General features: G+C 37.1%; 6 protein-coding genes across 11 annotated transcripts; 5 read left to right on the top strand and 1 right to left on the bottom strand.

Annotated features, from left to right (window-relative positions):
• Positions 1 to 64: 64 nt before the first annotated feature.
• Positions 65 to 1,616, top strand: LOC111801737. Its single transcript, XM_023685865.1, has 3 exons — positions 65 to 955; positions 1,049 to 1,126; positions 1,314 to 1,616. The coding sequence occupies exons 1-3, from the start codon at positions 155 to 157 to the stop codon at positions 1,317 to 1,319; spliced, it is 885 nt and encodes a 294-aa protein (XP_023541633.1). The 5' UTR covers positions 65 to 154; the 3' UTR covers positions 1,320 to 1,616.
• A 1,813-nt stretch (positions 1,617 to 3,429) lies between these two features.
• LOC111801739 (acyl-acyl carrier protein thioesterase ATL3, chloroplastic-like) lies at positions 3,430 to 6,213 on the top strand. Of its 3 annotated transcripts, XM_023685868.1 has the most exons (6): positions 3,430 to 3,681; positions 4,077 to 4,186; positions 5,264 to 5,373; positions 5,464 to 5,559; positions 5,654 to 5,798; positions 5,900 to 6,213. In XM_023685868.1, the coding sequence occupies exons 1-5, from the start codon at positions 3,491 to 3,493 to the stop codon at positions 5,771 to 5,773; spliced, it is 627 nt and encodes a 208-aa protein (XP_023541636.1). In that variant the 5' UTR covers positions 3,430 to 3,490; the 3' UTR covers positions 5,774 to 5,798; positions 5,900 to 6,213. The 3 variants fall into 3 exon arrangements, with proteins under 3 accessions (XP_023541636.1, XP_023541637.1, XP_023541635.1); XM_023685869.1 differs by having other exon boundaries at positions 4,086 to 4,186; positions 5,654 to 6,209; XM_023685867.1 differs by having other exon boundaries at positions 5,654 to 6,209.
• A 1,249-nt stretch (positions 6,214 to 7,462) lies between these two features.
• On the top strand, positions 7,463 to 8,628 carry LOC111801740 (acyl-acyl carrier protein thioesterase ATL4, chloroplastic-like). The gene is made up of 4 exons (XM_023685870.1): positions 7,463 to 7,748; positions 7,853 to 7,962; positions 8,051 to 8,146; positions 8,282 to 8,628. Exons 1-4 carry the CDS (start codon positions 7,571 to 7,573, stop codon positions 8,459 to 8,461), a joined length of 564 nt encoding a protein of 187 aa, XP_023541638.1. The 5' UTR covers positions 7,463 to 7,570; the 3' UTR covers positions 8,462 to 8,628.
• Positions 8,629 to 8,969: 341 nt separating this feature from the next.
• On the top strand, positions 8,970 to 14,169 carry LOC111801741 (universal stress protein A-like protein). Of its 4 annotated transcripts, XR_002816176.1 has the most exons (8): positions 8,970 to 9,362; positions 9,701 to 9,792; positions 9,909 to 10,027; positions 10,370 to 10,454; positions 11,780 to 11,873; positions 12,485 to 12,570; positions 13,414 to 13,589; positions 13,709 to 14,169. XR_002816176.1 is itself a non-coding variant. In XM_023685872.1 (5 exons), the coding sequence occupies exons 1-4, from the start codon at positions 9,134 to 9,136 to the stop codon at positions 10,443 to 10,445; spliced, it is 516 nt and encodes a 171-aa protein (XP_023541640.1). In that variant the 5' UTR covers positions 8,970 to 9,133; the 3' UTR covers positions 10,446 to 10,454; positions 11,780 to 12,137. The 4 variants fall into 4 exon arrangements, 1 of the variants encoding a protein (XP_023541640.1); XR_002816174.1 differs by having other exon boundaries at positions 13,414 to 14,169; XR_002816175.1 differs by having other exon boundaries at positions 12,443 to 12,570; positions 13,414 to 14,169.
• Positions 11,664 to 13,955, bottom strand: LOC111801738 (endonuclease 2). The gene is made up of 9 exons (XM_023685866.1): positions 13,842 to 13,955; positions 13,580 to 13,754; positions 13,385 to 13,492; positions 12,628 to 12,683; positions 12,476 to 12,559; positions 12,293 to 12,385; positions 12,139 to 12,206; positions 11,976 to 12,049; positions 11,664 to 11,908 (listed from the first exon to the last, which is right to left on the bottom strand). Exons 1-9 carry the CDS (start codon positions 13,953 to 13,955, stop codon positions 11,814 to 11,816), a joined length of 867 nt encoding a protein of 288 aa, XP_023541634.1. The 3' UTR covers positions 11,664 to 11,813.
• A 3,835-nt stretch (positions 14,170 to 18,004) lies between the features above and the next one.
• LOC111802083 lies at positions 18,005 to 19,219 on the top strand. Its single transcript, XM_023686328.1, has one exon. It carries the CDS (start codon positions 18,212 to 18,214, stop codon positions 19,058 to 19,060), a length of 849 nt encoding a protein of 282 aa, XP_023542096.1. The 5' UTR covers positions 18,005 to 18,211; the 3' UTR covers positions 19,061 to 19,219.
• The last annotated feature ends 1,630 nt before the right edge of the window (positions 19,220 to 20,849 follow it).

Here is a 20,849-nt window from a genome sequence, read left to right as displayed (position 1 = left end):
TATATATATATATATATATATATATATATATATATATATATAAATTAGTCTTAAAAAAAAAATACTAAACCAACCAAGTACCCTCCAAAATCGTTTTCCATATTTTCTCTCTTTGCGATCTGAGCTCCGCCCTCAATTCTTTGTCGGCGAGGTTATGGTTTGCGCCGATTCCGACCAAACAGTACTTGACTCCATGGCGATGGGACTGGAGAGATCGAAGCAGCTCCACAATTTCACCCTCCCTTTCTTAAAGTGGGGAAATCAGAAGTATCTCCGCTGTACGAAACTGGATTCCGATTGCGCCGACGACGCCGACGCCGACGTTCCTCCGCCAGCCGATCGCCGATCGTCGGCCGTCCGGTGGAACTGTCGGAAGTTTCAGACGGACAGGCCGCTGTGGTTGAAGGATTCCGCTAAGAGACCTAGGGCTTCAAAGTCCAAGATCCACGATAATTGCGACGGCGATGAAGGTATAGCGGCGGTGAGAGAGAAACTCATGATTGATCTAAAAACCGCCGCGGATAAGATGAAGGTTGCATTCTGGAGAGATGGAGTCGTGGATGACGAAGATGAACCGGAGAAAAAGACTCCGGCGGCGCCGGTGCCGGCGCCGTCGCCGGATAAGGATTCGAAACCGTGGAGTTTGAGGGTGAAGAAGACGGCATCGAAGACTCCGATTGATACAGTTACGGAAGGGAGAAGCGGTGAGAAGGCCTTGAAAATCAATAAGAGGTTAGATAAGCGGCCGATTCGAAACTCTCCGTTGAGAAGCGGTGATGGCGGCGGCGGCGTGAAGTCTCCAGGACGGCGATTGGTAATGGAAAAGAAAGAAAGGGAGAAATTCTCGGTATCGCTTTCCAAAAAGGAGATCGAGGAGGATTTCATGGCTATGGTGGAACGCAGGCCGCCGCGAAGGCCCAAAAAGAGGCCCAGAAATGTTCAAAATCAAATCGATGTAGGGTTCTTCTTCTTCTCCCCCTCCTTTTTCATCGTAACCTTTTCGTCTTCTTTGAAATCGAGTTTTCAACTCTGTCATTCTCCATTGCAGACGCTCTTCCCCGGAGCATGGTTGACGGAGATTACCGCCGATCTCTACGACGTACCGGAAATCCAGAAAATCGAAAAGGTATTTTCCGGCTAACGGCCGCCTTAATTTTTCTTTAGGTTTAAATGTACGGATTACAAATCCGATCAAATCAATCTTCCATTTCTCAAATTAAGAACAATCCTCTCAATATTCGATCTAGTTTCGTTCGAATATCGTTTCAATTTCCGAAAATTTCCGCTCATATTCCTGCTAATTGAATCTGCAGAGGTAGTACCGAAACCTAATCGACGGAATCCTTAGAATCTAAACCTCCGGCCAGAAACTCGCGATGCTCTGCTAAACTAATCCATGGACGACGACCGACCGACGGACCGAGCTCCATCATCTGAAATGGTGAATTCGAGTAGAAATCTGAGATTTGGATTGAATGTTGAATTCCATAGCTCTGAAAAACGCTAATTCTTGTGTATTAATTATAATTACATTTCATTATAGTCTTGGTTCTTTCTTCTGAATAAAGAACAATAAGGATTAGTCGAAAAAGAAAGCACAATTTCTTTGTTGATTCTGAGCTGCTGCTGCTGCTAAGATCCAATTAAGTTCATCTCTGATCTCTGTATAATGTTTTCCATTAAAGAAGAACTTGATATCTGAGGGGCGGCTGGGTTCCCGGAGCCATGGACTCGATTAATATACGCAGTGGGTCAGGTCGGGTTGGGTTAATCGGAGGAGTTTGGCAGATGGGTGCCAGTTGGTGTTGAATTCTTCCTCCGTGGCGTTCTGCCCTTGCTTCTTTGATACACTGGTTTACATGTGGACAAAATTTACACTTTTATGGCATTTTTTTAATTTTTTAATTTTTTTTTTTTTTTTTTTTAATAATTTGTAAAGAATTATCCAAGATATCAAAAATTTTCGGTATTTTCTTAATCAAGATATTAAATGATTGAATGTGTGACCTACCGGGTTGATATTAACAAACGATATTGTGTCGAGAGTGACAAGATCAGCGTAAGAGAGCACGGTAAATTATCTAGGTCAAATATAACGTATAAGGTCGTTAAGTGCATACTATTCATGACCATGACCGATGAATTATTGATCTCGTGAGAGTGTTTGACCTACCTAATTAAAACGCACAAAACGCCCTTTCTCGCTCTAATACTCCATAGCCCAACGGATAAATAACGTTTCTCCTACACCAACTTTAACAATGTTTAATATTAAAATCTATTAACTTCGATAATATTTATCGTTAAAAGACGAGAAACTTCATATAATCTCTTTTTCTCATGTTAATAATAATTATTTTAAAAAGTAAAATATTGAATTTTTGTAATTTTTTTTTACTATAAAAGTTGACTATTACAAAAATTGAAATTTCAGGTCGGTGACGGGAGCCACTCAAATAGAGTTCATAATCCAACCTAACCCTTGAGCCACTCAAATAGAGTTCATAACCCAACTTAACCCTCTATTTTAACACTGGCCTGGAGCCACACTCAAATAAGTTCATAACCCAACCTAACCCTGTTCATAACCCAACCTAACCCTAGAGCCACTCAAATAGAGTTTATAACCCAACCTAACCTCTATTTTAATACTGACTCAAATAGAGTTTATAACCCAACCTAACCTCTATTTTAATACTGACCTGGAGTCACTCAAATAAGTTCATAACCTAACCTAACCCTGAGCCACTCAAATAGGGTTTATAATCCAACCTAACCTTCTATTTTAACCTTGAGCCACTCAAGTAGAGTTTATAACCCAACCTAATCCTCTATTTTAACCCTGAGCCACTCAAATAGAGTTTATAACCCAACCTAACCCTCTAGCCACTCAAATAGAGTTTATAACCCAACCTAACCCTCTAGCCACTCAAATAGAGTTTATAACCCAACCCAACCCTCTATTTTAACCCTACTCAAATAGAGTTTATAACCCAACCCAACCCTCTATTTTAACCCTAAGCCACTCAAGTAGAGTTTATAACCCAACCTAATCCTCTATTTTAACCCTGAGGCCACTGGAATAGAGTTTATAACCCAACCTAACCCTCTAGCCACTCAAATAGAGTTCATAACCCAACCTAACCGTGGAGCCACTCAAATAGAGTTCATAACCCAACGTAACCGTGGAGCCACTCAAATAGAGTTTATAACCCAACCTACCTCTATTTCGGCATTTAGTTTTTTCTTTCTTTAATTATTTAAAAAATTGTATTTATCCACATCTACAAATGAAAAAAGAAACATATATCATAATCAAGAGTGAGTATCGAACCCTCGCCCTCTCGCTAGAAATGGACACAACCAATAGACCATTATAATAAATTACATTAATGGATTAATTAAATTAAAATACCAAATTAATTTGCATCGATATTTTCGGATTCCCATTCACAACTCCTGCATCGGCAACAGAGCTAGAAACTGCGCGATGTTGCAGGCTTCCATTAACCCGATCCAATCGCCGCCTCCGGCGTTCCATTACAAGACAGCAGGACTCGCATTCCCTTCATCACTTGCCTGCACCATCAGCCGGCCGTCGCCGACATCGTTACGTCTGCGATCACCCTCAGTAACGAGAACCTCCATCTCTTCTTCATTTCAACTCAAAGCCGGAAAAGGGTACTTTCATCAAATAATTCTTAATATCTTCTTCCCAATTAGCATTCTATGTCAAGATCTTTGACATATTGTTCTCTCCTATGGCTTCTGCTTGCTCGACATTACTGTACCTTCGCGCATTTTGACCCCTCGTCCCCTCTCTCGAGGAAAATATAATTGATTATGATTTCAGATGAACGAATTGGCTTTTGTACTGGTAATAGTTTTATTTATTTACTCGTGTTTGGAATTCCAGTGGAGTGTTGATTTGTTTATATATATTGCATCGGGTTCTTCAATTAGGGATCGGTTCTTTCGATGTTTATCCTTTTGCATTGCGATTGTTGTTTCTGTTTAAATTATCCTGATGTAATGCCTAGTCCTTGCTGAAAAGTGTAAAAGATTGAATACCTTAGCCATTACAGGATGGATGGCTTCCTAGATGTTGAGCTCAAAGTTCGTGATTATGAGCTGGATCAGTTTGGGGTTGTCAACAATGCTGTTTATGCGAGTTATTGCCAACATGGTAAAATCAATAAGTTTGTATATGCTAAGTGATGTGTGTATGAATCAGGAATTTATTTGTCCTCACTAGGGGTTTCTTTTTCTTTATGTCGTTTCTTTCACTTCAATTTTTCTACCTTCTCTAGAAGTTTGTAGATTGTTGAAAATGAAGTGTGGAGCCTTCACCACTGCAAATGTTGGTGTTTGTTTACGTCCAATGGGTCCAGAATTTCTGTTCAAAAGAGTATTGATATGGTTGATTCCACGCACTCATAACGAGTAGATATTGTCTTTTTTAAGCTTCCCCTCAAGGTTTTAAAACGCGTCTGCTAGGGAGAGGTTTCCACACCCTTATAAAGAATGCTTCGTTTTCCTCCCCAATCGATGTGGGATCTCATAATCCACCTCTCTTCGAGGCCAGCGTCCTTGCTGGCACTCGTTCCCCTCTCCAATCGATGTGGGTCCCTCCAATCCACCTCCTTTGGATCTAGCGTCTTGCTGGCACACCACCTCATGTCCACCTCCCTTCAGGGCTCAGCCTCCTTGCTGACACATCACCCCGTGTCTAGCTTAGGTACCATTTTGTAATAGCCAAACTCACCACTAGCAGATATTGTCTTCTTTGGACTTTCCATTTCGGGTTTCCCCTCAAGGTTTTTAAAACGCAACAATTCTTCGTTCTCCTCCCCAACTAATCGTAGTACTTGACGGACAGAATGCTGTTTGGAAACACTGGAAGTTATTCTTTTCTGTTTATTGCTTTAGTCAACATGAAGTTATCTAGTTAACTCCATTTGTTTAGTAAACTTCCCTCTGTTCTTGATAGTTTAATACTATTGTTGACAAGCCTAAACTTTGGGGGGCATTAGTCTCGAAGAAGTAAAATATTGGACTCGAACGGGTGCTCGTAAATGATTTTGTGGTAGCCTCTGAACTTTGAAGTGTTTCTCGACCTAGATCGAGTTACGAAACAGATAGAAGAACTTTTTCACCACCAAGATTTTGAATCATTGATCAGTTGTAGCTCGATTTCTCGAATCTCATGTTTTAAATCACATTATAATTGCTTTTCAAGGCTTTTAATCAAAATCTTAATCAGGTCGTCATGAACTGCTGGAAAGCATAGGCCTCAGTCCTGATGCAGTTGCTCGTGATGGCGATGCATTAGCTTTATCAGAATTGACTTTGAAGTTCCTTGCACCACTTAAAGTATGATGCAATTTGTTGGTACAACTGATGATTGATTACATACTTTACTTAATATCTTACTACTTATGCTACCTTGATGCATCCAACTAGAGCGGAGACAGATTTGTTGTTAAGGTAAGGATCTCGGGGATGTCGGCTGCTCGCTTCTACATCGATCATTTCATTTTCAAGCTTCCAAACATGGAGGTAAGCAATGGAACCATTAATTTTCATATCAGTTTATCTTGTCTGGATGCCTAGAACCTCATAACCCATTTCCTGTCCTGTTTTCTCTCCCTAGCCAATCTTGGAGGCAAAGGGTACAGCAGTTTGGCTCAACAAAAGCTATCGTCCAGTGCGTATCCCGCACGAATTTCTATCCAAGTTTGCTCAGTTCGTTCGGGATCATGACTCGAAGTGATCGACTTTGGGGCGATATCGTTGAGGTATTTTGCTTTTGCCCATCTCAGAGAGAATACAATGAAGCAAATATATGATTCATATACTAAATGCATAGCTATGAATTCTTGCCTTCACCTATACTCAGACCACTGCTACTCAAATAGCATCTTTACACAACATGAATATCAGCCTCATTCACATAGGTGTATGTCATTTGATGAGACGACCTTACTATTATACCGATCGAACATTTGTGTCCTTTGTATTCTAAATCATATCCTTTGACGACTGTATAAAAATTCCGCACTTAAACGCTGATGAGGGGTGTGTCGTTGAAATTTGAGCTTCTAGTTATATCATATTCACCCGAGAGATTGTGTATCTCTTATAGTTATGAGATATTTGTATAATTCATGAGTTAGCAAACGAGAATAAATGATATCTATTACTCAGTTTGAAGGGTGTGTCGCGAAGTGTATTGGTATAATCCTGACTCCTTAATCTTCGTCTCTCTGTCTCATTATTCAACTTTAATAAATTAAACTAAACTAATTGATCGATTAAATTTTTACCCTAACTTTTACTTTCGTCAAAATATTGCACTCTTAATCTTAAACTTAAATAATGTTTTTTTCCATAGATTTATTGAAATTTTAATTAAATTTTTTAAAAAATATTGACATTATTGAAATTAGTAAATTCATGAATTTATTAAAATTGATTATTCCATTAATTTATACATTTATTATGATAAATTAATTGTTGAAAAGTTTATTAATTAATGCATCATAATTAAATAAAAAAATCTAAAATATCATTTATTATTTTCAACGATTTGGAATTAACATTTTAAATTTATTTTAAAAAATAATTTAAAATTTTCTTAATCCTTGATTAGTAGTTAAGTAAATAAAGGTAATTTTAAAAAATAAAAATTTATTTATATGGATAAAAAAATAATGGGATGATAATAGCATAATTAATATCAATTAACTAGTATTTATTACTTTTAATCAGCCTTAATGAATTTTAATTACAAACTTTATGTGATAAATATTTTGTTTAATGTAAATTTTTTAAATTCAATCAATTAAAATTCTAGATTATTTATTTTTTTCAGATTATATAAATGAATCAGCTTATTTATTTATTTAAATTATTTGTTTAATAATTATATTTAATATTAATATTTGTTTAATTATTTCTCACCAAATAAATGATTTTTTTTGCTCAATAATACGTGGATAGAGATTTGGTAATAGGTTATGTAGTGATTTAATTAGTAATAAATGATTTCTTTTATGATTGCATATAAATGGAATTATTTAATATTAATATTACTTTGAATTAATATCTTAATATAGAGCTAAAGAACACATGTATTTATTTATTTTTTTAATATATTTTTTTAAGCTTTGATTTTAATTAATAATAATACTAATACTAATTTTATTTTATTTTATTTTTATCGATAATAATTAATTTAGTCGTTAAACAAAACTGAAAGATAATTCTATTTCAAAGGTCGGACGTTCGAGTTCTTACCACTAAGTCGTGAGAGGGAAGATTTGAATCTCTGACCCGAACAAAAAAATTGATAAATGTCTCCCGTCTCGTTAATGAAGAGTGATAAATGCAAAGGCAACGTCTCCATTAATATATATTGATCACTAACGTTCCAAAGAATGTGAATTGTGTCAAAATGTTGCACGTTTTCGTCAATACGATTCAAATTTCAGCTACCACTAATCCCAAACTCAAACCCCGAGTCCCTTTGCCTCTTTTTTGCAACGTCTCTCGCCTATCGACATTGGCTATGACAACTCCCAAATGCTCTACCCCACGAACATTTGATCTCAATACTAACCCTGCTATTCAACCTAGCCCTTATCGAATGGATGGGTTCGTAGACTATGAGATGAAAGTTCGTGGTTATGAGTTGGATCAGTATGGTATCGTCAATAATGCTGTTTATTTTGATTATTGTTACTACGGTGAGAATCATATAAATTATCTGTTGAGTTATGTTTAAATTGATTATATATATATATATATTTACGAAAACAACATTAATGAAATTAACATTTTAATTAAGCAGCTGAGCACGAATGGTTAAATAGTATAGGTGTGAGTCTTGATGCAATTACCGGTGACGGGGAGTCGTTAGCTCTATCAGAGATGTCTTTGAAGTTCCTTTCGTCACTTAGAGTATGAACCACGTGGTGATCGTTATAGCAATAATAATTCAGTTATGAGTAGCGTTTTCCTACAAATAATCTGTTTCAATTGCAAACAGAGCGGAGATCGATTTGTTCTTAAGATGAGGTTTTTGGACATCTCAAAAGCTTGCATCTACCTCGAGCACAAAATTTTCAAGCTACCAAATATGGAGGTTAGTATATTTCCTACTCACGTTTAGTGTATATCTATCTAAACGTCTCTAGCATTTTCGTCGTCTACTTGGAACGGGCTCGACATGTTAAATAAACGTCTCTTACTTTAATTGATCTTATTTTTGTATGTGTAGGCAATCTTAGTGGCACAGGTGACGACAGTTTGGCTTAGCAAAAATCACCGTCCAATGCGGATCCCACACAAATATTTATCCAAATTTGCTCAATTTATTCATGATCATAATCAGTCTAACAGATCAATGGTCGGGATTAAAGACGATGACAAAGATGGAGCCAATATACAACACGGATAGCTCTTTATTTATTTATTTTATTTTATTTATCTTGCGTGGAGAACTAAAATTCTAAGTGAAAGATGATCTAGGTATCTTTGTATTAAGTTATTTGTAATAATTGTTATGGATTGATACTGTTCGTCTTGGCCCATTATGTATAGTCAACTTCTCCCTATATAACACCTCTTCTAAAATCTCTCTTTCGAAAATTCCTCTGTCCTCGTCTTCTAAAACGTTCTTCTTATACTGAGCGAGCATACGTCACTGGGCCATAGGTGACGTGAGAACGAATTGGCTGAGCTCGAACATACGTTGCTTGGCCATAGGCGACGTGAGAACGAATTGACTGAGCTCACTCTTATGGTTGGAAAGTAATTAGCTCACTTTTGTTGCTGGGAAGTAAGTGCAGCACAATTACAAGTTCTTGTCATCAAAAGTGAAATTGTGACAAAATCTTACAATTTTAAAACAGTATAGAGATAGGTTTCCACACTTTTACTTAGTTCCTCTCTCGAACTCAACCGAGATAGTCTTGATCCTTGATGATCAAGGCTCGAGGTTTGGGCCAGAGTTGGGCACAATCCGAGGGAACCCACCATCAATTTTCTCAATTGGAGCTGAATTTTACAGAAGGACGCTCAATTCACTTTCTGGGGTTTCACAGTTCTTCCTCTTCCACCCTTTGCGGAAATGGCTGAAGCAAAGAAATCAAACCCTGATGTGGAGAAGAGGGTGATGGTGGCCGTAGACGAGAGTGAGTGTAGCTACTATGCCCTAATCTGGGTACTGGAAAATCTTAAACAATCCATTACCGACGCGCCTCTTTTCATCTTCACCGCTCTACCTCCGCCCACCAGTTATACCTCCGGTGCCGGTGCTTCTCTCGGCCTCGCGCGATCGTATTTCCCTGTCGCATCCAGTTAAGCATTGCTAATTTTTACTTTTATTCAAACACTTTCAGTTTAAGCCATGATTTGTGTAGTTTAATCGCAAGCGATTCATAGATAACGATGACTCCTTTATCATTTCCGTTTATCATAGCCATGATTTGTGTAATTTGTCGCCGCATATGAAGTCAATAATCGCAAGCATTGCTAAATGATGAATTGAAATAATCCCATTTCCGTTTTGTTAATGGGATCTTTAGATCTTTTAATCGGCGGAGTTTTCTTTCTTGTTCGAAGAAGTTTGTCTGTGTCTGCTAGATTGATTAAGAAAAAGGCATTGATTCAGAGTGAACTTGGTTGTGCACAACAGATACCGAGTTGTCTCATACGCTTCAAGAGAATGATAAGAAAGTTAGATGCGGCATCCTAGAGAAAGCAAAAGATATCTGTGCTGAAAGAGGGGTATGAATGTTCATATTTGAAGAAGAACTGTGTTGAATGTTTATTTCTTGATGGCATAAATTATATGCTGAATGATATTAGGAACATAAAGTTGTTGCTATTATCAATATCTGCAGGTGGCTGCGATATCCATCACAGAGGTTGGGGATCCTGGAAGGACGATATGTGATACGGTTGAAAAGCTCAATATAAATTTGCTTGTTTTGGGTGATCATGGCATTGGGAGAATTAAGAGGTTGTTCTTCATTTTCTTTCTTACACAACCAGTAGTGCTCAGGAGAAGAGTTTTTGTCTAAATTTGCTTTTGCAATGCCGTTGATTTCAGCGTCTCGAATTTGTTGATGTTGTTTTGTTATGAACGATTATCATTTGGTGCAAGAACACACGCAAACTGACGAGTTTGCAAGCTCGTGTTCTTGCTTCTTATTTGTTTCAGAGTGTCTATTGACTTGTATGAAGAAATTTACATGTTCTTGCTTTCCAATCTCGTTACCTAATCGTTTTTGTTTTCCGGTATCGTTACCTATTGTGGGTTTATGTTCTGGATGCTGATGAAATTAATATATATCTCATACAGAGCTCTTATCGGGAGTGTGAGCAACTACTGTGTTCAAAATGCCAAGTGCCCTGTCCTTGTCGTGAAGAAACCATAGGAAAATGAGGTGTGCTGCGTTTCCCACTAATGTTTTGATTTTAATGACTTGGTAGCTTCTTAGGAGTATCTTCCAAATGTTAGCTTTGTACTATTGTTTGCATGACTAACTCGTTTTACCGAGTTTCAATCGTATGACTTGTAATAAAAGATATTACTATTGTGTACTTGACGTCGTAATTTACAATTTGTGGTTGTAAGGAAGAGCTATCTTGGTTGTTCTAGAAAAAAAAGGTCATATTTTTGTTGCATTTTGTGAGATCCCACATCGGTTGGAGAGGGGAACGAAGCGTTCCTTATAAGGGCGAGGAAACCTCTCCCTAGCAAATGTGTTTTAAAATTGTGAGGCTGATGACGATATGTAATGGGCCAAAGTGAACAATATATGCTAGCGGTGGGCTTGGGGTGTTACAAATGGTATCAGAGTCAGACACCGGGCGGTGTGCCAGCGAGGATGCTAGCCCCTAAGAGGGGTGGATTGTGAGATCCCACATTAGTTGGAGAGGGGAATGAAGCATTCCTTATAAAGGTGTAGAAACATGTCCTTAGCAGACACGTTTTAAAACTGTGAGGCTAACGATGATATGTAATGAGTCAAAGCGGACAATATATGCTAGTGGTGGGCTTGGGCTGTTACTAATGGTATCAGAGCCAGAGATCGGGCTGTGTGCCAATGAAGATGTCGGCCCTTAAGAGGGGTGGATTGTGAGATCCCACATCAATTGGAGAGGGGAACGAAACATTCCTTTTAAGGGTGTGGAAACCTCTTTCTAGCAGACGCATTTTAAAACCGTGAGGCTGACGACGATAACGGGTCAAAGTGGACAATCTTTTTTAATAGTGGACTTGGGCTGTTACAAATGGTATAAGAGCTAGACACCGAGCGGTTTGCGAGCAAGGACGTTGGCCCTTAAGGGTGGTGGATTGTGAGATCTCATAGTGGTTGGAGAGGGGAACGAAGCATTCCTTATAAGGGTGTGGAAACCTCTCCCTAGCATACGCATTTTAAAACCGTGAGGCTGACGGCGATACGTAACGGGCCAAAACAGACAATATCTGCTAGCGGTGGGTTTGAGGTGTTACACATTTTATCCTTAAGGGAAACGTGCTTTCAATTTGGCTCGTTTTCTCTCTTTTTGTACGGAGTGACAAATATAATTGGTAAGGAAGATGCTAAGCTCAAAGTGGCTGGACTAGATAAAGAAACTAAAAAGAAGAGTAAAGGAGAATGATATTCCAGGAAGAACTTTATTCATCTTTATGATGCTAAGATTACAGAAGCATAGTTATGGTAAGCTTTTCAGGACTAACTGGAAACTCAACTATTTCATGCAGGCCTTTCCTCATAGTATAAACTTGAAGAAATCTGTCAACCAAAGATGCTATTCAAAACAGCTGCTAATCTGACTCCGCCTTGTGCCAACCGCAGGTACACTACTGGCACTCGGGTCGAAAAATATTGCGCTGCACATATTTTTAAGTTCAAAAACTCTTCTGCCCTAAGAACAATTCAAACAAGCTTTGATTATACCTGCTAGCGTAGCCCCTTCGGTTACGCCTTTGTATGCCCAGTCACAGGCTGCTCGGATACTCTCTGATGCATAGCTGCATATTTCAATGGAACCTTAGGGTAAATTAGTGGAACTTTATGCTCTAAATTGAATGATCAACAGATTGTTTCTTTTGGCACATACATATCCGTGCATGCTATCTTCTTAGAATTACACTTTTCCCACTCTTCAACTTCATCTGTCCATTCCTTCTGTTCAGAAACAGCAAAATGGTAGAAAAACACATTAGGATCGCTACGAAACGATTAGAATCAAGCTTTAGACTAAGTTTCTTGACCGTAATATTCATTTGGATTGCATCGATCAGGCCCTTCACACTCGAGTCGTAGAACTTTTCTTCTGCTGTCTCGATTATGTTGCTATCCCATATCTGTAAGAATCACAAGCAACTCTGTATTATCATTTATGCAAAACTTGAACTTGCCAGGACATACAGTTGAAGTTGGGTTATTATGTTTACATGGTGTAGATTTTGCTTTCTGGTGTACCAGTGAACTTCAATCGTGTTTCCTCCCTTGTCTTCAGCAAACCCAACATGAAGAGGCTGCATTTTATGTAAGCTCATCTTAGTAACTAATTGTACACAACATGTGGGTAAACTCCAAATCTTACCTGATGGATGTCTCCCATGAAATGTGAAAGAAAAAGTAGTGCTTCAGTTAGGTTATCTGGTGATGGAAGTTTTAGCATATTAGCAAAATTGATCGATTCATCATTGGTCATTCGCACTGTAACAGCCGAAGTCCATTGCTAGTAGATATTGTCCTCTTTGGATTTTTTCCTTTCGGGCTTCCCTTTAAGGTTTTTAAAACGTGTCTGCTAGATTGTGATTGTGAGACCCCACATCGATTGGAGAAAGGGACGAGTATGAGCGAGGACACTGGGTCTTGAAGGGGGTGTATTATGAGATCCCATATCGATTGGGGAGGGGAACAAGTGTCAGCGAGGACGCTAGCACTTAAGTGGGGTGGATTATGAGATACCACATCGGTTGGGGACGAAGCATGTTTTTTTAAGGGTGTGAAAACCTCTACATTGTGATTGTTAGATCCCACATCGATTAAAGAGGGGAACGAGTGCCAGCGAGGACGTTGGGCTCCGAAGGGGGGTGTATTGTGAGATCTCATATTGATTGGAGAGGGGAATGAGTGCCAGCGAGGACACTAGGCCTAGAAGGAAAGTGGATTGTGAGATCCCACATCAGTTGACGACGAAGTATTCTTTATAAGTGTGGAAACCACTCCCTAGTAGACGCGTTTTAAAAATCTTGAGGAGAAGCCCGAAAGAAGAAACCCAAAGAGAACAATATCTGCTAGCAGTGAATTTGAGCTGTTATAGGCACTAACTTCTCAATTCTCTTGAAAATTACATTGAGACGAAGAAGACCGAGTTTTGTAGGTCAGAAGCTGGGAAGTATAGTTGTTAATGGCCCCTGCAACGCACCGACCTTCCACTCCATTTTCGTCTTTGCAGTCCCCTTTCGACCCAAACGACAAAAGTTCAGAACCAGAAAGGTGAGAGAAATTACAACAACAGAGAGGGGATGGAAACAGAGTAACTCAACTGGCATATTGGTAAGTGCAAAGGGATTCTGGAGTATTAACATAATGAAGAGCCGATGACCATCGATATCGAAACTTGATTCGATCAGCCCAAATACAAACGTTCGCCAATTCACCATTTGCATACTCAGGCAACAGTCGCTGCACTGCATCAGCTGCTGCTCTGCTCAACCGCGACTGTCGCAAGCAAAAACAAACATCAAATTCTTCATCAAAGAGGTAAACAAGGGGGAATTGGTTTCAATGAACGTGAAGATCAAGAACCTGAGCGATCTTGCAGATGGTAAAATGGCCATCGAGGCCCCAACCAAAGCTAACAGGAAAGATGAACACCAAGAACACTAGAAGACCCGCCATGAAAGCTCTGCAGGGCTTCATTTTTAGCTCCTGTTCTTGTTCTTCTGGTGATTTGATTCATTTTTGTGTTTGAATCTGTGCTTAAATAGAGTGATGAATGCAAGAAATCTCAGAAAGTATGAACAGTTTAGAAACGCATTCAATTTCGTTGTGCTCATATGAGATATGCTAAGTGCTCTGTCACGCTGAAGTAGTTAAGGTAAAGTTTTAAATTATGGAACCGTTACCCTTTTGCTGTTTTCAATGTCATTTTTAATACATTTCTTAATTTGGTTTATTAAAATAAAAATCACAAAAAAGAAAAAATAATTATTATTATCCAATTAATTAAAACATATAATCCGTGAATACGTAAGTTATCTAGATTTGCTTTGGTTCAAGTCAACTCGGAATTTTTATTCTATCCAACTCAAACTGTTGACTTGGGCAGGTCCAGGTTGTTTGGTTGTCGGGTTCTAAATTATGGGACAGCAAAAGAATTGTCTGTTGTGCCATATGAGGTAGGAAACTCTCAAATACGGTTCTTTACTTGCCTATTTCGATCGGGGAGAACAAGCCATTTGACAAGGAAATTCTGAAATTGCGGAGGTGACTTGAGTATTGGAAACAAGCTATAGCACTTACTCCCGGTAATCATATTGAAGCACAAAATTGGTTGAAGATTACAAGGCGTTTCAAATAAGAAAACTCTATTTTTTTTTCTTTATTTTAATTATCGCTGCTGAGTTGGATAGGTCTGGGTTGTCTGGTTGTCAGGTTCGATGTACACCTCTAACATATATGAGCTAGATTATCATTTAATTTTTTAAAAAATAAAAAAGTAATTTTAAAATTTAATTAATAATTCATATATGTTTTTTAACAAGGTAAAAATTATGTTTACCATTGAAAAACAAACATAAATTTTAAAAATTAAAAAACAAAATTCATCAATATTCATATTATATTTATTTATTTATTTAAAAATATGATTCCAAAAAGTGGCCGGTGTAATTCTTAAACTAAAAAAATAATAATAATAAATAAAATAAAGTGGTCGGTATAAACATCATGTATTAAATAAATGTTTATATGACGTCACCACACTATGATAAATTTGACTTTTAATTTTGTGGAGTCATTAAAAATAAAAAAAATAATTAAAAAAAAAGTCTTATTCAATTTCTATATAAATTGTGGTCCAAATAAAAATAAAATAAATAATTATTCAAACCCAAATTACAAAAATGGTCATCTTTTAACGCACGAGTAAAATGGGTTGAATAACCAATTCTCACGTTTTTAATTCATAAGGAAAACACAAATCATCTTTTGCACGTGTATTATTGAGACCCGATCTTCATAAACCCAACACGTGAACTATTAAAATATTACGAGGGCGAGCAAACGTCCTCCACTAATAGCTTACAGTGCATTAATAGAATCCTCAAGTGTCAAACAAAGAAATTATGAGTTTTGAAGGTATAGTTGAAAGTGACTCGAGTGTTGAATAAATGATGTACTTTGTTTGAGGGTTTTAGAGAAGGAGTCGAGTCTCGATTAAGGAAAGGTTGTCCGAGGGCTCCATAGGGCTCAGAAGAGGCTCTATAATATACTTTGTTCAAGGGGAGGATTGTTGGAAGAGTAGTCCCACATTGGCTGACTAAGGGGAAGATCACGAGTTTATAGGTAAGAAACGCTATCTTCATTACTATAAAGTATTTTGGAGAAATCGTCATAAATATCATTCTTTTTAGGTATACCGTCATAGTGTCAACTCTCTGCCACCCCTAGGCACTATGACCTAGGTGAGCAACCCCATGTCACATGCATGTGTCATGGTGTGGACGAGTTTTACAATATGAGTGTCTTGGACGTCTTCTTTTAGAAATGATTGTGCCAACCTTGCACCTCAACCCTTGAGTCGGAGATTAGTATATGGGATAGTTCTTCGGGACGATATCAAGAAATGACTTAGTATGTACATGAATGGGTTCATGGCTCGATAGTATCCATATGGATGGATGTTCGAGATGTCTCGATAATATAGTTGATTCATAGAGTCAATTCTCGATAACTGTGTCCGAGAACCAGCGAAGACGGATGAAATCTTAGAACTTGCAATGGCATCACGAGGTGTCGGTCATGTTATAGAAAACTAAGATGATAAGACGAGATGCATTGTTGTATTTGAAAGACCTTGACCTCTACCTAGAATCGAGGTAAGGTCGAGTCGAATACTTGGCCTAATAGGCAAGTCAACTAGAGTAGCACGTAAGTAAGCATGCACGCACGTGTTTCACTGAACAAACTTATTTCCGCATGAGTTGAGTTCGGTTGGTGAACGAGAACCTCACCTAAGATCCAATGAATAAGTAAAACCGGACAAAATATTATAATGAGACTCGGATTTCTCTTAAGACTGATCATACCTGGAAGTCATAACGTCCCACACATTTCATTGGGAAGGCGGTTAACCGCCTCCCTACAGAGTAACGTAATTGTATCGGAGCCAATGCATGACAGAATCAGATATTCAGTGGAAAACGACAAATTCGGAATGTATTTGTTGTCTTACCATTTATAAAATATTTAAAATTACATTGCTTGCTATATAAGATTAAGATTTATTTGTTAATTATCACAATATATTATAGACCTCAATTAAAAATTAAAAATAAAATTAAAATTAAAATTCATGATTATTTACCAACAATAATTCACCATGAATTTTCACTTAATTCATCACTAATTTTTTATTAAAAAATATGTGAAAATTATTCAATAAATTATAATATATATATATATATATATATATATAAAATTATTTTTTTAATATTAATTTTTTTTAAAGATTATAATATTATTTACCAACAATTATTTTTTTTTTTAGAATTATAATATAAAAATGAACATTCATTTTTTTTAAAATTTAATATTAAAAAATTTTAAGGATTAATATTATTTTTTAACTTTTAAAAAATAATTAAGGAAATTAGAAATACTTTTAAATATTTAAATATTTTTTTTAAAAAAAATTCAAACGTTTAAAATTTTAAGGGTATTTTTAAAAGTTAAAAGTAATTTTTATTTAAAATTTAGAGTTATTAATTTAGTCTAAAATTAATTAATATTTTTAATCTTTTAAAATAAAAATCACAATACTTTATGAGGTGCTCCTCCGAACACAGTACCGGCCACAAAGAACAAACTTCAAGGTACAATTCATCTCCACGTGTCAAAATCCCAGTGGTGGGTTAGTGAACCCCACAAATTTCTGACCGCACATTTTCTCCAGATGACCGAATATTATGAATTTGATTCCGTCCGTTCCCATCTTCCTTCTCGCCGTTAACAAAATTATGAATTTCTCAACAAAAAAAAATATATATATATATATATTTTCCCATGTGTCTGCTTTTGTTGCTGACGTGGCCTCTCTCAGTCTCCCACGTAGCCAATCCCTCTCTTACACGTCACTCTTTTATTTTTATTTTTTAATTTTAGCCTCAATTAATAAAATTATCTCTTCATTTTCAACCATACTTTATTTTAATTCTAAGTTTGAAAGACTATTTTTTATTTTTTAAAGTTTCGTTAATATCTTTAAATATTTTTAAAATTTTCAAAAATATTCTAATTATTTTAAAATTTTAATTAATACCTTAAAAAATAATTTTCTTCCTACTTTTAAGGATTTTTTAAAAAAACATTATTAAACTTTCCAAACTTTTATTAATATCTTAAAATAGGTTTAAAATTTTTGTAAATTTTTTTTAATTATTACTCTTAAAACATTTATCATATTTTTTCTCTCTATTATTGAATATTCCTTTGATTTCTTCCTCATTTGGTAAGTCTTTAAAATATATCTAATTTATATATATATATATATATTTGAAATAGATTGAGAGGATATTTTTTTAAAAAAAATAGAGAAATAAATAAAATAAATAAATTAGGAGAGAGAAAATGGTTTTTTTTTTTTTTTAATTATTGTTATGAAAATTTAATATCATTATTGGAAACTTTAAAAAATTTATGGATATTCTTTAAAAATAAATAAATAAATAAATAATAGAAAGCGTAGGAGCGTTGATTTTAACCTCTTCTGTTTCGTCCTTAAAAGTCCCTCCGTTCTGCCATTTCCGCCTCCTCTCCGCCGCCGCATCTTTTCCATTCCCCTTTCATCTTCCTCCGAATATTCCCAATTCGGATCCCCAATTTCTGTTCCCAATTTTCTTTAAATCTCTCCCTGTTCTTCACTCTGTTCTAATCAGTTCTAAGCTTTGGAGGCTATGGAGGTTCCTGTAATTAACAGGTTAGGTGGCCTCGATTCCGACATGGCTTCCTTGCACAATCCGTCTCTCCTACCCCAAATTTTCGCCTCCCGTTCTGGGTTTCAAACGATTTCACAATCCCTTCATCTCTGGCAATGGAGCGCCGTCATTATCGCCCTTCTTGCTACTTTCAGCGGCGTAATCAACCGGATTAAGCTTCTCCTCGTCCTTTTCCGGCGACAGAAACGTCTTCTTCAGAAAATCGTCGACGATTCCGACTCCGATGGCGATTTCTCTCTCGACGATTCTGCCAGCTCTGTTTCGTCGTGGTCGGAATTTGAGGAAGACGACGCCGACGAGACAGAGCCTTTGTCTTCCCGGAGTTGGGATTTGAGTGATCGGGATTTCCTCGTCAGGGGTTCCGATTATTTCTTAAACGATTCCGAAACAAAACGGACTTTGAGATTCCGTCACCGGTCAAGCTTCGACACCCAATACGACGGCAGCAACAACAACCAGTTCTCGTGGGCGGAACTCACCGGAGGTAAAAGCGTCGTGAAGTTATGGGATAATCTCAGCTTCCAATTCAACCACCGTCCCTCCGACGAGGGTATTTCCGGTAATTCATCCATTAACCTCTGGGACACGCGCGTTGGTTCGCAAATGCCGGCGTTAACCGCCGACTGGAAGTCGATGACCGGAAAAGTCTCCGGGGTTAAATTTACCGGAGATCGGAAGGTTTATATAAGTAACGAAGAGGCGAGGAGGATAACGGTCGGTGACGTGAGAAACGTTAAGTCGCCGGTGGAGAATTTAACGGCGGCGGATGCGGAGACTTGGTTCGACGCGGACGCGGTGATGAGTTAAAAAGGAATCCGAGTCAGAGGGTGAGTTCGTGTGACTCGGACGGTGACTCGGGTTAGTTAGATGCCAGCTGTGCTGGATTCTATGTGACTCAGCAACACATTTTTAAAATGGGAGGACAAGATTGTAAATAAAATATTGTAATATTTTATTTTATTAAAAAAAAATTTAAATATGTCTGTTGTCCGACATGTCGACCTGGATATTGTTGGTTGGAATAAAATTAAGTGGAATCTAAAGTGGTTGGTATGAAGCACATGATTTGTCTAATTGTGGTGATTAGCATTAATTATGTAATTTAATTATATAATAAAATAAATACACACGAATGAACTAGATAAGACTGTATTTTTGTCGGATCCCATGTAAGTGGGAGAGAGGAACGAAATATTTTTGATAAGAGTGGAAATCTCTCCCTAACAGACACGTTTTAAAATTGTGAGGCTGACGCCGATACGTAACGGGCTAAAGCAGACAATATCTACTGGGTTTGAAAGGAGCTATGTGCCAGCAATGACGTAATGGGCTAAAGCAGACAATATCTCACATGGGTTGAAAAGGAGACAAATCATTCCTTGTATACTTGTGGAAACCTCTCCCTGGAAAACCCGTGAGGCTGATGGCGATACGGAACGGTAATAGATTAAATTAGAGGATTATGTACAATAATTATAAATCTAATAAAATATAAACATATTGTGGTTAATAATTAATGGGACTAATTGAGTCAACAAATACTATAAACGAACTTAAATTAAAAATAAATAAATAAAAGAGGAAATTTATTTGTGATATTCAAATAAATTTGTTGGTCAAAATATCACATCAATTATTAAATTTACCAGAGCTGTTATATTAGTTGACAATTATGGGCCTCAATTAATAGGCCCATTAATGGGATAATAACTATTTGGGCTTCCATTCAGCAGGCCCAAAATGATTGGGCCTGTATCTTGATAAACCCACGGAGTAAAATTTTATTTTATTTTAGTTTATATACTTTTTTAAGTATTTAAATTAATTTTTTGAATTTTAATGAAACGTATGCATGACGTAAGCATGAGCAAAGCAGACAGCGTCATGTCGGCGCCGAACACCGACATTCAATCACTTTTGTGGAAGCTTTGATCGTGGAAATTAGATATATCCGGAAGGTTTATTTATTTATTTATTTATTTATTTTCGAAAAGTAAAATAATGGACCATGAATTAAAAAAAAAGTCAAATAAATGCTAAAAATGTCTTGGCTATGGGTTTTTCATTTTGACCCAAACTCTAGCCTGATCGGAGGTCGACGAGTGTGGTCCGGCAGAAAAGTTGTCATCTTGACGTGATAGGTGAATTGTTCAGTTATACTTTGACGAGTGTGTGTTCCATGGATTTGGTGCAGTTTTCACGCGTCTAGTTCTACGATGGCTTGCTCTTTTATGCCTCTTTTATTACTCTGTTCGGTCAGAAGTTGGTCCAAAGTGTTGGATGATGAAAGTTCCACATCGGCTAATTTAGAGAATGATCATGAGTTTATAAACAAAGAATACTTTCGCCATTGGTATGAGGGCTTTTAGGGAAGCCCGAAGCAAAGTCACGAGAGCTTATGCTCAAAGTGGACGATATCATACCATTGTGGAGAGTCGTGTTCATCTAACATGGTATCAGAGTCGTGCCCTAAACTTAGTCGTGCCAATAGATTGGTAAATCCTCAGATATCGAACAAAGAACTCCAAACGAAAAGGAGTCAAGCCCCCTCGAAGGCAGTAAGAAATGACTAAGACTCCAAAGGGGTCGAGGCTCG

The sequence above is a fragment of the Cucurbita pepo genome, chromosome LG09 (genome assembly GCF_002806865.2).
Source record: "Cucurbita pepo subsp. pepo cultivar mu-cu-16 chromosome LG09, ASM280686v2, whole genome shotgun sequence".
In the NCBI taxonomy this organism is placed as follows: domain Eukaryota; kingdom Viridiplantae; phylum Streptophyta; class Magnoliopsida; order Cucurbitales; family Cucurbitaceae; genus Cucurbita; species Cucurbita pepo.
Note: the sequence above shows the minus strand (reverse complement) of the source record. Positions and strands in the feature narration are given on the sequence as shown.

Coding starts and splice junctions, on each gene's coding strand:
- LOC111802083 (XM_023686328.1), top strand. CDS start 18,212: ATGGAGGTTCCTGTAATTAACAGGTTAGGTGGCCTCGATTCCGACATG.
- LOC111801740 (XM_023685870.1), top strand. CDS start 7,571: ATGACAACTCCCAAATGCTCTACCCCACGAACATTTGATCTCAATACT. Junction 7,749..7,852: donor TTTTGATTATTGTTACTACG/GTGAGAATCATA, acceptor TTAATTAAGCAG/CTGAGCACGAATGGTTAAAT. Junction 8,147..8,281: donor TCAAGCTACCAAATATGGAG/GTTAGTATATTT, acceptor TTGTATGTGTAG/GCAATCTTAGTGGCACAGGT.
- LOC111801737 (XM_023685865.1), top strand. CDS start 155: ATGGTTTGCGCCGATTCCGACCAAACAGTACTTGACTCCATGGCGATG. Junction 956..1,048: donor ATGTTCAAAATCAAATCGAT/GTAGGGTTCTTC, acceptor TCTCCATTGCAG/ACGCTCTTCCCCGGAGCATG.
- LOC111801738 (XM_023685866.1), bottom strand. CDS start 13,955: ATGAAGCCCTGCAGAGCTTTCATGGCGGGTCTTCTAGTGTTCTTGGTG. Junction 12,684..13,384: donor TCGGTCTTCTTCGTCTCAAT/GTAATTTTCAAG, acceptor TTCCATCACCAG/ATAACCTAACTGAAGCACTA. Junction 12,560..12,627: donor TCATGGGAGACATCCATCAG/GTAAGATTTGGA, acceptor CATAAAATGCAG/CCTCTTCATGTTGGGTTTGC.
- LOC111801741 (XM_023685872.1), top strand. CDS start 9,134: ATGGCTGAAGCAAAGAAATCAAACCCTGATGTGGAGAAGAGGGTGATG. Junction 9,363..9,700: donor GTATTTCCCTGTCGCATCCA/GTTAAGCATTGC, acceptor TGTGCACAACAG/ATACCGAGTTGTCTCATACG. Junction 10,028..10,369: donor GGCATTGGGAGAATTAAGAG/GTTGTTCTTCAT, acceptor TATCTCATACAG/AGCTCTTATCGGGAGTGTGA.
- LOC111801739 (XM_023685868.1), top strand. CDS start 3,491: ATGTTGCAGGCTTCCATTAACCCGATCCAATCGCCGCCTCCGGCGTTC. Junction 3,682..4,076: donor CAACTCAAAGCCGGAAAAGG/GTACTTTCATCA, acceptor TGAATACCTTAG/CCATTACAGGATGGATGGCT. Junction 5,560..5,653: donor TCAAGCTTCCAAACATGGAG/GTAAGCAATGGA, acceptor TTCTCTCCCTAG/CCAATCTTGGAGGCAAAGGG.